We start from the raw sequence: 13,439 nt of genomic DNA on the forward strand, positions 1-13,439 counted from the left end.
GCTCCGTGCCTCGGTTTCCCCCGCCTGAGGCAGCAGTCGCCGGGGCTGGTTAGCCGAGGCGCGGCGGTGGCAGCCCTGTGCGAGCCCCGCCGCGGGGGCGGCCCCGGGGCTGGCGGGTCTTGCCGGGGTGTTTCCCGCGGCCGCGGTACCCGGGGAGCGCAGAGCAGCCCACCCCATGCAGGGGGGGCGAAGGCTGCCTGGGCGTTGGGGAACCCTGGGCCCCTTGGCCGCCCTCCCCCAGGGCGCTGTTGTTCCAGTCCGCGCTGTGTCTTAGGCGTTCCGTTCCCTTCCGTGGGGACGTGGCGAGGGAGCGGAGGAAAGGGTCCGGCCTTGGCATGACTTGCCTGGATTTGTGCAGTGAGGTGGCGTCTGGGCTGCAGATAGAACCCCAAAGTCCTAAGCCTACGTTGCCCGGATCAGAGCTCTCCAAGTGTCGGCCTTGCCACCTCCGTCTACAGAGTGACTTCCTCCCTGCTGCCTGTCCAACCGGTGGCAATAACAGCTCTGATTTTGTGTTTCAGGGGTCCTGACCTGAGCAGCATTGGCGGTGGTCTGCGAGAACTGCCCATGGCCCACAACACAAAGCAGCTGGCTGCAGGGATGCTGTAAGTGCTCTCCTCTTCCGGCCCGCTTGCCGTTGCTTCCAGCTGTGGGGATGCTGACTGATCTTTCGGTGCCTAAATGGAAGTCTTAACCTTGACCAAATGGAACTGTGTTCTCCTCTATGTCACAGGTTGCTTCGGGTCACCTTGTGCCTGCCCTGTGCCTGCTCCTGGTTTTTTTTGCCTCTTGCCAAAGGGTGGCTGGTCTTGGTTTAAAACTTTAGGGATCTTGCATGTCTTTTGGGGAGGCTGGTCCCCTTACCTCGGGCTTCAGCAGTGTCCCAGTTATTTGTTAACTTCATTAGCTTGTGCTTTCACCTATGTTACTTGCCATGGTAATAAGCACAGGGCTTGTGAGGCCTGCTTGGGGAGGGGGRAAGGCATTTAGTTGTCTGGCGAGATTAAGATTGTCTAGAGGTACCATGTGCCTCACCTAAGCTGATGTGCTCTGTTATCCTCCTTGACTAAGGGGCAGGAGTGCTTCTCYGCTCCTGCCTGCTGGATGTGCAAACTCCGTGTGATGTATCCAGCCCAGAGGACACCTACAGAGAGATCCCATCTTGCCRTCATGGGCCCTGGCCTCAGTCAGATGCGCACATGGGTGCGTGCCCGGGAGCAGGGTGCTTGCTGAAGTGGGCTCTGGTGTCTGGGGCTGCCACAGCCCATTGCTCGGGACCACTGCTCCCTTCCTGTGGTTACATGTAAATGTTGGATCGTAGGGATCCAACCAAGATCCCAGGGACCGTTTTGCAAGCAGGAGAAGAATGGGGTGAAACATTCTTAGAGCTGGATCCGAAAATGATGAAAATTGTCTGAGGCCGTTTGCCCGATACCACAGCTAAGCTGATGGGTCCCAGGGAGCCAAATCCTTTATCTAGGAGGACAAGCAGATGGAGAAGTTTATGCATGGCAGAAAGGGAAGTGAATGTCAGAATGAGCTGGTTAAGGGAGGTCAAGATAAGAGGAGGAATCTTGCCTGAAATAGCTTTACTTAGGCATGAAAGGAATCCAGGCTGCTGTGAGTTTCCGGGGGGAGGCAGAGCACCGCTTTTCCATCCTGGACTGGTGATGGAGAACGTTAGCCTAGCYGCTGAGTGGGCTGTTACTGTATCGGCATGTCTGGGAGCATTTCTGTAAGAGCTGATAAAGAAAGGCTGAGGTTGACCATGCTCTTATGGAGCTCTGGGAATTCTTATTCCAGCAGACTGAAGAAAAGATAGTCTTGTACCTTCCTGTAGGCATTAGTGTGACCWGTGTAAGTGCAGAATGGCTGGCCTAACCTGGATCCCAACGAAAAGAGCCCAAACCAGGCATCTGCTACATTAATCAAGAAAAATAGTTATGCATGGTGTCCTTGGGGACTTTCAGAAAGGGACCTGGTCAAATTAATTATAAGTGTGGCTGGTACAGGTAATCACAAGATAGYGGTAGGCTGGGGTGTCTAAGGAGATTTTGCACCAAATATGTGGTGCAAGAAACAGATGATGTAAAGTCTRTGCATGTATCCTGAATGAGTCAAGATCTGTCTGGCTTTTAGTGTACAACTAAATTTTATACTTCTATCAAGCCTTGTGGGACTTGTGCTTGGCCCTGTGCTACTTAATGTATCTTGTGACCTTGATGAAAGCACAAACTAATGAAGTTTGCTACAACACTCGTGTTCTTTGTGACTCTCCCAGTTCAGGGGACCTGACCKCATTCTGGTGTGGTTGTGTGCGTGATCAACTGGGCAACAGCCAGCAGAAACTGCTTTGGTAGAGCAGGATGTCAAGTCCTGTGCCTGGGATCAAAGGTTGCGGGTGGGCTGGGGACTCTGCCGTGGGAAGCGACTGGCTGGAGCCAAGGGATAATTGGGTGGGGAGGAGCCCCACGGAGATGCTGCAGTTCAGGTGGGGGTGTTCAGTAGGAGCAGGGAGGCTCTGTCGATGCAGATAGGTTGGTACTGGAGCTGTGTTGTCAGCTGAAGCCAGATGCTGATCTGCAATGATGAGGCATCAAGTTGGAAAGCAGGCCTTGGGGCTTCCAGCCTCTCACTTCAACTGATCGGTGCATCTCAAAGTGGCTYGATCTGTCTAAGTGGCAACATGGGCAGCAGGAACCTGACAGAGCGGTTGTCGCTGGAGCAGGCAAGGACTGAGCGAGTCTAGCAGGCCCTCTAGTAGCCACACCAGTGCCCTGCCCTTGTCTTGTGGCTTACGGGGTTTCGTTATCCCTGGYAGCGCTTGTCTCTGGCGTGGGAGATGCTTCGAGGCAGTCCCTGTGGAGCCACGATACRACTCCCCCGGAGCTCCTCCCTGCCAGGGGAGGATCAAGTGCTTCATGTCGCTTGGGACTCTTTGCTGTGGTGCGAGGCTAATTCTTGGTGGCGCATGAGGACGTGCTGGAGCGTGTGTACAGTTACCTTCACTGCTAACTGCCCCCAGGAAGAGCCCTGGGAGCTCCCAGGCCCATACAAAAGGTCACTGAAAAGACTGGGGTTGGTCAACAGGCCCTGGAGCAGCTTTTATGTAGCCAGGACTGCTGGGGCCAGCAATTATGTCCTGCTCGCCTGRCTGGGCGATGACTCAAAACCGGCTTTTCCCTGGCTTTGGTTTTAAGGGAAGGTATCAAAYGCTGGGATTTCCTGAGCTGCCTCTCAGCTGCTGGCGCCCAGGTGTGCCGGCTTGGAGGCTCATCCTGGGAGCTGCGAGGCGGGTGCGGTTTAGTTGCCCTCATCTCTGGCAAACGCGCTGTCCCGTTGAAGCCTCGTGGTGTGGTTGCAACACTTGCAGATGCTCCTTAGCTGTTGTGAGTCGCTCTGCTGTTACAGCCTAGGAACATTCCCCTGCTCGGATTTCTCTCCCCTGTGTGGCGGCTTTCCATGTGTTAGGCGCTGTCCTTGCAGCTGTTGTGTTACTGGTGGGTGAATCCAGCTTTGGATACCCCAGATGAAGGCAAATGTCTCCCACGCACTTCCCCCCCCTCCCCCCGGATAGGTGCTGTGGGAACCCATCTGGCTTCCAGCTGTGGAGGCGGGGGACGGATAGCAGCTGCTGTTGCGAGTACCGGCTAGATCTTGTCTACTGTTGCTGGGTGGGCCAGCAAGAGCGGGATACGTTCACTGGTCTGTGCCCACCCTGATGTGCTCCAGCGTACCTGGGCAGCCAGGTCTGGGGTCTGCTTGAACCCTGTAATTCAACCTTGCTCTCCTCTAGCAAAGGGAAGAGCTCAGGAGCAGAGGTTTTGGGGCTGGGAACAGGTTTGGGGGCTGTTTGTGCGGGTGGGAGCAGGGGAATCTGGCAAGCACAGAGCCGTGATCCTGAGGAATATTCCCGTATYGATCCCAGTAGCTTCCCAGTCCTTTCTGACAGGAACTTTCTGGTTGCAGACACACCACRGGCAAAGCTCAGCATGGCAACTTCCTGGTGGCCATCAAACAGGAGAAAGGGGAGGTGGCCCGCACGAGCAGCGAGAAGCCACATGGCGAGGAGGAGGTGAGCCCCGCTGCCGCAGTGCCTGCGGCCCTCCCTGCTCCGCCCCTGCGAGCGGGATTGGTGTTGCCCAGTCTGGGGCTGTTGTCCCCGGCAAGGCAGCAGGTGCTTTGCTGTGCTGTGTCGGCTGGTGTGTGGTAGCAGATGGCTGCGTGTCCRTCTCTGTCCCCCTTGCACTGCACATGCCTGACAGAGCTGCTGTTGTAATATTTAGGCCCTGTCTAGAGGCTGTCCCTTCACTTGCCCTTCAGTAGTCCAGGCACAGCTGTGCCACAGAATTGGGCAAACTTGTGGCTGCCACTGTGGCCTGAGAAAAGGCCAAGACCTTCCCTCCCTTGAGGGATGTGAGGCCCAGGGGGGTCTGTAAGCTGCTCCCCTCCCTGTGTCCTGCTGGTGCAATGGCATCGTGTGCTCTGATTTGTGATGGATTGTCCCTTCCCCTTCTCTGGGTGCCAGCCGGTGAAGAAGAGGGGCTGGCCCAAGGGGAAGAAGAGGAAGAAGATCCTTCCCAATGGCCCCAAAGCCCCTGTGACTGGCTACGTCCGTTTCCTGAACGAACGGCGCGAGCAGATCCGCACGCAGCATCCTGACCTGCCCTTCCCAGAGATCACCAAGATGCTGGGGGCTGAGTGGAGCAAGCTGCAGCTCTCGGAGAAACAGGTACCGGCTCCTTGAAGGGACCCTCATTTCTCCTGCTTGGGCTAGCAGCCAACCTGCAGATGCTGGTTGTGTGGGAGACTGAGCCTCCATCCCCGTGGGGCTGGCAGCGCTCTCCTGAGGCGTGCGGGAGTGTGCATCTGAGACACGTTTGCTCGCTGCCTGGCTGCAGCTCCAAGTATGAATTGGGAGTGGCTCCATCACCAGATCTTGGTGCACTGGCAGACAAGATCTTTGCCGTGGGCAGGATCTGGGCCCTGAAAACACCATGGAGGTGGTTCTTGGGAGCTTGTCCCAGTGTTGCTGGGCTGGTGAGCAGAAGCTGGACCCTGAGTGGTGGGAGGGTTCAACAGCACCCTGGGGAGCCTGCTGCCTGGGGCTGAGCTAGGCTGAGGACCCATCTGTGGCCGTAGCGGTACCTGGATGAAGCGGAGCGGGAGAAGCAGCAGTACATGAAGGAGCTGAGGGAATACCAGCAATCGGAGGCCTACAAGATGTGCACGGAGAAGATCCAGGAGAAGAAGATCAAAAAAGGTAGGTGGTGGGATTGGTGGCTGCAAGTGTTGCTGCCCTTTGTCTGCCCAGGATCTGGCCGGGTGCTGCCAGAGCCTCTTAGGAAGAACCAGGCGGGTAATCTCCTTTTCCTTTCCAGAGGATGCTGGCTCTGCAGCAGTGAACACCCTGCTGAATGGGCACCCCCAGAAGGTAAGACCCTGGCAGCTCTACCAGTGAGTTGGGAAACTGAGGCACATTGAGTCCCTGGGTTTGGGTGTGGGAAGGGTGAGCAGAGACTGGCTGGCGCTACTTCTTTGGGCTGATGGGGACTCGCAGGTATTGCTTCAAGATGGCAACTTCCTGCTGAAGCGGAGCCTGGAGTTGCAGGAGGCAGAGCATAGCCGTCCCCTGCCCTGTCTCTCTCTGTCCTCCCAGCCTACCCAGGGGTCACCTCTTGCCCTGTCCCCACGCTGCCTGCGTGCTCAACCCCAGGGAGATGGGGTCCCCTTCAGCGGTTTCAGCCCTGCCTGATCTGTCCCCTCCCATCCGCCAGGCTGGTGAGTGCAGTGACACCTTCTCCACCTTTGATGTCCCCATCTTCACGGAGGAGTTTTTGGACCAGAATAAAGGTGAGGGGCTGAGCCACAGGGCAGGGACTGCTGGGGCTGGAGCAGCCCTCATCCTGTATGGTGGGATCACGGCCGTCACGGGGTGCTACATCCAGGCTGTGAAATGTCCCTGGTGCGGATGGGTTTAGGGAGCAGATCTTGGCTGGAGCCTGGGGGTTGGTGATGCTGAGTTGGAGAAGCAAGGGCTGGGGAAGGGAGTGATTTTTGGGATGGGGTGGGGGAGGAATCACTGGGCCATTCTCTTTGCCTGTGCTGACCCTGCTCTGCTCCTGGCAGCACGGGAGGCCGAGCTGCGGCGCCTGCGGAAGATGAACACGGAGTTTGAGGAGCAGAATGCTATCCTGCAGAAGCACACGGAGAGCATGAACTGTGCCAAGGAGAAGCTGGAGCAGGAGCTGGCCCAGGAGGAGAGGCAGACCCTGGCCTTGCAGCAGCAGCTCCAGTCTGTGCGGCAGGCCCTCACCACCAGCTTTGCCTCTCTCCCCATCCCTGGTGAGTCCAGGGCAGCTCTGGGGACCAGTCTGCTGCTGGGATTTGACACCACCCTGAGGGACACTGCTGGGGCTCTGCACATGGCTAAGCCTGGTGCAAACAGGGATGTTATGGGGTGTGTGGCAGTGATAACTGCTCATCCACTTGTGGGAAAGGCTCCTGGAGCATTTTGGGAGCTCTCCAGAGAATCCAGGGATCTGACAGACAGCCGGATCCTCCATAGGTGGGATAGAACAGGCTGGGAACTGTCCTAATGTCTAGCCATAGTCACAGATCCACCTGCAAGGCAGAGATTAGCCCAAATCCTTTCATTCCTGGGTTTCTAGTGGTGCAATCTGTGCCCTGCTGCAGGAGGGGGGAGTGAGTGTCCAGGGTCTCTTCCCCAGCCACCAGTAGCATGTGCGGGGCTGGATGGGGGCTTGCTTGTCCTGTGGGCCCTGCACGTGGCTGACTGGGCTGCTGCCCCGTAGGCACTGGGGAGACCCCCACACTGAGCACTCTGGATTTCTACATGGCCAAACTGCACAGCGCCATCGAGAGCAACCCGCTGCAGCACGAGAAACTGGTGGTTCGCATCAAGGAGATCCTGTCTCGGATAGCCAGGTGAGCCAGGCAGGACTGGCCGTGGCCTGGCCTGGAGCTGAGCCAGGCACCCATGGGCCCTCGTGCCCCAGTGAGCACCTGGACCTCTGGGTCAGCCCATGGCAGGATGGATGAAGGGAGCTGAGCAGAGAGGGTGTAGGCAGAGAAGGGCTTGGAGCTGTTCCCACTCTGGGGATCATCTGGGGTCTCTGCGTGGGGTTTTGGGGTGGCTGTGTCTCCCCAGCAGCTTTTTCTCTGGCTGTTTAACCCTTCCTGGGCAGGGCACCAGAAGTGCGCTTGGGGTTCCCAGCTCAGTATACAAAGCGGGTGCAGGAACAGGGAGGCTGGACTGTATCTCCAGGCAGGGCTTAGTGTCCCAGCTTGTCAGAGGGCTGGGGCAGGGGTGCTGGGGCTCAGCGCTGCTGGGCAGGGGCGTGCTGTTGCCCTCCTGGGGGGCTCGCCAGCTCTCGTGGTTCCCAGCAGGCCTGGGCAGAAGGATGGAGGTGGAGGGGTCCTTGTTACAGGTGTACGTCTGCTCTCTTGACGTGAGGTCTCTCAAGGCAGGCTGGGGTGATGTCTGCTTGCTCTGTTGGGGAGAAGCCCSGAGCCCTCTAACTTGGCCTTACTTTCCTTCCTGTTCAGTGAACACTTATGAAGAGGACCAATCCTGCCCAGAGCCCAGGGCCGGCCGGACCACGGCCCTGTCCCTTGGAGCTCACACAAGGGACAGTCTCCGCTGGGGGTCCGGCTGCTTTCCCCTGCCACCCTGCACACATCTTGCTGGAGAAGTGACTGGGTAACTCCTCCTGGCCTGAGTCCGGCCGGGCCCTCTGGGTGCAGCGTCTCCAAAGACCTTGAGCTGCTGAGGACCAAGCAGTGACGTGGCTGAGAGATCCAAGCTGGTGTGGTGCCAGGCGAGGAGCTGGTCTGCAGTGGGCGCAAGCACCCTCTCTCCACTCCCCCGCGAGCTCCCCAGCTCCTGCAGCCTTGGTTGGGCATTGCCTGGCAGCTCTTGCTCACTAAACCAGAGACTCTCCAAAGGGTATCTGATGCCAAATGAGGCACCATGGCCTGCGCCTTACGGGCCTGGGAGTAAACTGGCCTCTTTCAAGGTGACTGTCAGGAGCTGCTTGGCAGCTATAATAGACCTTTAAGGAAAAAACAGGGAGTTAAAACCCACCCCTTCCTTTAGAGCCTCATCTCTCCCTGTTAGTAGGGATGTGACCTCATTTGAAAGCAGCCTTTCAAAGCGTTTGACTCAAGGCTCCTGTCCCTTTGCCCTGTCCCTCACTAAGTGAGCCCCGGAYGAGGGGCGCTGTGCATGGTGGGGGACAGCAGGGTGCCCTGGGGAGTGCACCGGGAGCTGCCGGTGCATCCTAGCCCAGYTCCTGCCAGTTAATCAATTTGGGAACCTTCTTGGTTCTGTGGTGGGTGAGTTGGCAGGCTTCCTTCCTGGCCATGTCTCGCTTTATTTAATCTTCCCCGTTCCCTTCACTGCTCTCCAGCAGGTGCCTTCAGCCCCGCTGCCCCCACGTGCCCCTTTGCCCATCTCGCCTTGCCTGGGAGCCACCGGCTGCCTCCCACTCTTGGCCTCCCCATTCCCGGTGCTGGCACGAGGACAAAGTCTTCGTGCTGCGGGGGTGGAACAGGGACCAACCCCTTCCTCCTGGCATGGGGGGAGCCTGCGGGGTGACTTGCTGAGCCCTCAGGTCAATCCTGCGTCGTGGGACCACTGTGCTGGCAGCCGTGTCCTCGCTGTGCTGTACTGGGGTTGGACATCCCCGGGGCTGCCTGTCACTTATCTCAGATTGTATAATTAGAGTGTCTTATTTTCTTACTAGCACTACGTGGATCCAGCCCTGGGTATAACCCAGGGGCTGCTGTGTGACCACCCATCTCTTGCGTGCAAGGTCAATGCTCTGTAGAGAAGTCTCCTGGCTGCCATCTCCTGGTGGCCGCTTGGCTTAGGATGGAGATGGGAGCRAATAAATACGGGAGAAACAAGCAGCTTGGGCTGTGTGTTTGTGGAAGGGCAGTGTGTGTTCCTGCCCACTGGGCAGGCTGCGGGGATCTTGCCTTGGGGTGCAGTCCTCCCTGGGGGGGGGCGTGAGGACTGCTCTCTRGGGGGGGGCGGCTCTGCCTCTACTGTCCTGGCCTCAGGGCTGGGATTGCAGGAGGGACTTGGGAGTTTCTTTTGGAGGCCTGGAGCCATGCTGGCCCTGGGAGTCCCTTGTCCCCTCTGAGCCAGCAGTGGCACATCTGCAAATCATGGCTGCCTCCCTCCAGCTCCCTGGTTCCATCCCCACCCATGACCTGTTGCAAGGGAGCTGGTTTGCAGGTCCCTTCTTGGTAGTATCCCCAGGGGTTGTGGGTGCTGGGCACTGCCTGGGCACCCTTCACCTCTTCAGCCAGARGCATTTACTGAGTCCTGCTGCCAAGTGAGCTGGGTTGGCACAGCCTCGCTTGCAGCAAAAGGGCGGTGGAGCCAAACTCATCTTGACCTCCCCAAACTGCAGCTTGGGAGGTGTGATGAACCTGGCTCTGGGCTGGTTGCTCTCCCACCTGGCTCTTCGAGCTTTGCCAGAGCCATTCCTACACAGCAGAGCTCATCTGATCTTCATCAAATGACCTGCGCTGCTGGATCAGGTTCCCGGGCCCAGGGATCACCTTACGGCCAAGCTGGGAGCCAGCACCCATCTATAATTCAGCAGGGCCAACAGCCGGTGGGAGGATGCGGCGGGCAGGCAGGCGAGGCAGGCAGGCCGAGGAGGACAGCCCCATGGAGAACGGCGTGGGGCAGGAGCCGGGGGCTGCCGAGACACCCGCTGCCGAGGGTGCCCCAGCACCCCGGGCCCCCCGGGTCCGCCCGCGGCTGGTGTTTCACACCCAGCTGGCCCACGGCAGCCCCACGGGCCGCATCGAGGGCTTCACCAACGTCAAGGAGCTCTATGCCAAAATCGCCGAGGTCTTCAGCATCTCGCCCACTGAGGTGAGGGGGCTGTGGCTGCTGGGGAGTGGGGAGGGGGATGCGCCTCACTCTGCACTGGCTCCGCTAACCAAAGCCTTAATGCCAACCCCATGGCACTGACCGTGGGCCGGCCCTCCTGCGTGTCCCCAGCGGCTTGCAAACCCGGTCCCCAAAATGCACTGGCAAAGTGCATTTTAATTTCAGGGCTTTCTTCCCTGGAGAGAGGTTGGGTTGCTCGTGCCTCAGTTTCCCCACCTYGTGCAGGCAGCGAGCTGGGGGAAGGGACCATGGGCTTATGTACTCCTCGGCTGTCCCACCTCAGCTGATGCTGAATGCTGTGTAAGCCCAGAGCTGAGGGGACGGGTGCACTGGGGTGGGTGCACTGGGTGCATGCAGATGGGTGCAGCCCATGCAAGGATGGGGCCAGGCCTTGCTGCCCCCCGGTTCCCTTCCTGTCAGGGTGGGCAGGGGGTCCTGTGGGTTGCTGCAGCGCTTTTTGGTCTGCAGCAGCCAGACCTGGCCTGATCCACCCTTGCCAGGGATCAACGCTGGCGCCTGGGTGCTGGCCTGGCACCTCCGATGCCCCCTGCTCTCTGTGGGGTGTCCCCAGCCACTGGGCATGCGGTGACGGGGCTGCCCGGGGCAGATCCTCTTTTGCACGCTCAACACGCACAAAGTGGACATGCAGAAGCTGCTGGGGGGGCAGATTGGCCTGGAGGACTTCATCTTTGCCCACGTCCGGGGCGAGACAAAGGAGGTGGAGGTGACCAAGACTGAGGATGCCCTGGGCCTCACCATCACGGACAACGGGGCTGGCTACGCTTTTATCAAGGTGAGGGCACGTGGGGCTGGAGGGGCTTCAGGGACGCCTTGGGGGGGGGGGCCAATGGCCCTTGAGGAGACCTGTGACATCTGTAGCGTAATAGTCCATCCTGACCCCAGCAGTGGTTTCAGACCCTCACCTCCTGGGTCTGTGCTCCATCACCACCCTGACGCACACCCTCCTTGCACCCTAAACCGCACCCTTGTTGCACCCTAACCCAAACTGTAGCCCACATCCTTGTTGCACCAGGGAGGAGGAGGACGAAGTGGTTGCTGCGGCTCGAGGGTGCTTCATGCCTGCTTCAGAGGTAGAAAGTCCCCACTGAGAAGCAGGAGGGCAAGAGGGGCCAGGAGGGCTGGTGCCCCCCCACCAAAACAGCCCCAAGGGTGAAAGCAGGCCTGAATGTGCCCCACCAGCAGCTCTCAGCCTCCCGGCCTGACCTGGTTGGGATGGTGCCAAGGGAAATTGGACCATGGAGGTGCCCATGTGTGGCACAGGGTGAGGGCTGCACCCCTCCATCCTTCCCATGGGAGTGATCTCCTGTGTGACACCCCCCCCCCCGGTGTCACCATGTCCCCGCGGTCCCCAGCGAATAAAGGAGGGGAGCATCATCAACCGCATCCAGACGGTGTGCGTGGGCGACAGCATCGAGGCCATCAACGACCACACCATCGTGGGCTGCCGGCACTACGAGGTGGCCCGGATGCTGCGGGAGCTGCCCCGGGCTCAGCCCTTCACCCTCCGCCTGGTGCAGCCCAAAAAGGCCTTTGGTGAGTTGTGGTGGGGGCTGTGGGCCCGGTGTCACCCCTGGCCAGGGGCAGGTCTTGGGGTCCCACTGCTTTTGCCGTGGGGCTGAGGGAGCCCTGGTGGGCCGGGGTGTTGGGATCCTGTTCCTGCAGGTCCCCGCCGTCAATGCATGGGTGCTGTGCGCTGATCCCTATGGGTGTGTGTGTGCTTGTGCCGTGACACCTTGACCAGGGYGACATGCTCCTGCACCCAGCCCAGCCCCTCCTGCCTTGCAGCCCCCTCCCCAAGTACTGGGTCCCCCCCATCACCCCGTTGGGTGCTGAGGGGGCTTCTTCGGACTGAATATTGCTTAGCTTGCACTGCACCCGTCTGTGTCCCCACGTCCCTGGGTGCACCGCCATACCCGTGTGTGCGACCTCCGGCATGGCTGCGTGCGCCCCTCTAGCTGTGGCACCCTTTCACCGCGCTCGTGTGCGCTCTCGCACCGCGTGTGTCATTGCATCGCACCCGTGTGTGACCCCACGTCCCTGTGCCTACCTTTGCATTGCACCCGCATGTGTGCCCCACAGCCCCGTGGGCACCCCCACATTACACCCCTACGGACGCTCTTCACACCCCTGTGCACCCTTGTCCTACACCCTTATGTGCATCCCACACCCCCATGTGCACTTGTGGGGGGGCACTGAATCCCCCCCCCCCCCATGCACCCCAAGCTGCACCTTAGGGTGAATCCCCACACCTGCCTCTGCCCTCCCTATGCTGCACCCAGGACCATCCCTACACCTCCGTGTGCCCTGCCGTGGGCACCCCTCACCCTTGTGCACACTGCGAGCACCCTGTGCACCTCCATCCTGCACCCATGGGTGCCCTTATGCCTGCATTTCCCCTGAGCCACCCTCTGGGCGCATGGTGTCCCCTTCGTGCGCACCCCATGGTTCTTGGACATCCTTGGTCTGGGGCTGGGTCGTGGCCGGGGTGGTGGGTCATGGGTGCAGGGGGTGGAGCGGGGCAGGAGGGACAAAGCCCTGCCTGCACCCTCACCCCCTTCCCCCCCCCCCACCCTGGGGTGCAGATATGATCGGGCAGAGGATGCGGAGCAGCAAGTGCCCGGGCGAGGGCAGAGTGGCCAGCGGGAAGGAGACGCTGCGGCTGCGGGCGAAGGGCACTGCCACGCTGGAGGAGGGGGTAAGGGGACCCGCGCTGCTCCCCAAAGCCAGCTGCCCCATGGCCACTCACCCTGTCCCCCCCCCGGGGGGGAGTGGGGGGGGGGGGGGGGGGGTCATGAGAACACTGGCCGGGCCCTGCACCCCTCATGGTGTGCAGAGCATCTCCCTAGGATGCCAGCAGGTGCTTGGCCACCGCGCGGGCAGTGCCAGGAGGCCACGTCCTGCTCCACCGAGGGGGACACAGCTCCGCGGCGGTGACCTGTCCTGCTACCCCCTACCAGAGCCGGGCGATGTCCCCATTGCCGGCTCGGTCTAATGGAGCATCTCGCCCGCAGCCCAGCGCCTTCGAGGAGGAAGCCGCCCGCCGGGTGGACGACCTGCTGGAGAGCTACATGGGCATCCGGGACGGCGAGCTGGGTGAGCGCGCGGGCAGCGGGGCGAGCGCGGGGCCGGGTGGGCGCTCCCCCCCCCCCCCCCCCCCCCCGGCTGAGCCCTGCCTCTCCCCGCAGCCTCGACCATGGTGGAGACGGCCAAGGAGTGTCCCAGCGCCGCGGCGCTCGCCCAGGGCTTGGACTCGGTGCTGGGCGAGTTCGCCTTCCCCGAGGAGTTCGTGGCCGAGGTGTGGGCGGCCGTCGGCGAGGCCAAGGGGCGGCAGAAGTAGCTGCGGGGGCGGCGGGGGCGGCGGCCCCCCCCCCTCGCCCGGGTCCCCTCCTGCCCCGCGGGGGGCTGGTGGTGCCAGCGGTTGGGCTGCGGCAGGTCCCCGTCCTGCCTCCCCCCCCGAGGGCTCCTTCCTTGCAGGCATATCCCC

The 13,439-nt window shown here is 60.6% G+C and overlaps 2 protein-coding genes across 3 annotated transcripts in view; both read left to right on the top strand.

The window, feature by feature from the left end:
• HMG20B (high mobility group 20B) overlaps positions 1-8,925 on the top strand; it is a 9,320-nt gene extending 395 nt beyond the window's left edge. The window contains exons 2-10 of the mRNA XM_026068999.1: positions 522-605; positions 3,970-4,075; positions 4,529-4,732; positions 5,143-5,263; positions 5,382-5,434; positions 5,778-5,853; positions 6,130-6,345; positions 6,816-6,948; positions 7,570-8,925. Of these exons, the coding sequence (XP_025924784.1) occupies positions 568-605; positions 3,970-4,075; positions 4,529-4,732; positions 5,143-5,263; positions 5,382-5,434; positions 5,778-5,853; positions 6,130-6,345; positions 6,816-6,948; positions 7,570-7,582 (960 nt within the window). The 5' untranslated portion in view covers positions 522-567 and the 3' untranslated portion in view covers positions 7,583-8,925. The remainder of the gene's footprint in view (positions 1-521; positions 606-3,969; positions 4,076-4,528; positions 4,733-5,142; positions 5,264-5,381; positions 5,435-5,777; positions 5,854-6,129; positions 6,346-6,815; positions 6,949-7,569) is intronic.
• A 733-nt stretch (positions 8,926-9,658) lies between these two features.
• Positions 9,659-13,292, top strand: GIPC3 (GIPC PDZ domain containing family member 3). 2 transcript variants are annotated; one of them, XM_026069007.1, is made up of 6 exons: positions 9,659-9,984; positions 10,526-10,727; positions 11,308-11,488; positions 12,538-12,650; positions 12,967-13,048; positions 13,141-13,292. In XM_026069007.1, exons 1-6 carry the CDS (start codon positions 9,659-9,661, stop codon positions 13,290-13,292), a joined length of 1,056 nt encoding a protein of 351 aa, XP_025924792.1. The 2 variants fall into 2 exon arrangements, with proteins under 2 accessions (XP_025924792.1, XP_025924793.1); XM_026069008.1 differs by having other exon boundaries at positions 9,659-9,916; positions 10,542-10,727.
• The last annotated feature ends 147 nt before the right edge of the window (positions 13,293-13,439 follow it).

Source organism: Apteryx rowi, unplaced genomic scaffold (assembly GCF_003343035.1).
Source record: "Apteryx rowi isolate R43461 unplaced genomic scaffold, aptRow1 scaffold_283, whole genome shotgun sequence".
Taxonomy (NCBI): domain Eukaryota; kingdom Metazoa; phylum Chordata; class Aves; order Apterygiformes; family Apterygidae; genus Apteryx; species Apteryx rowi.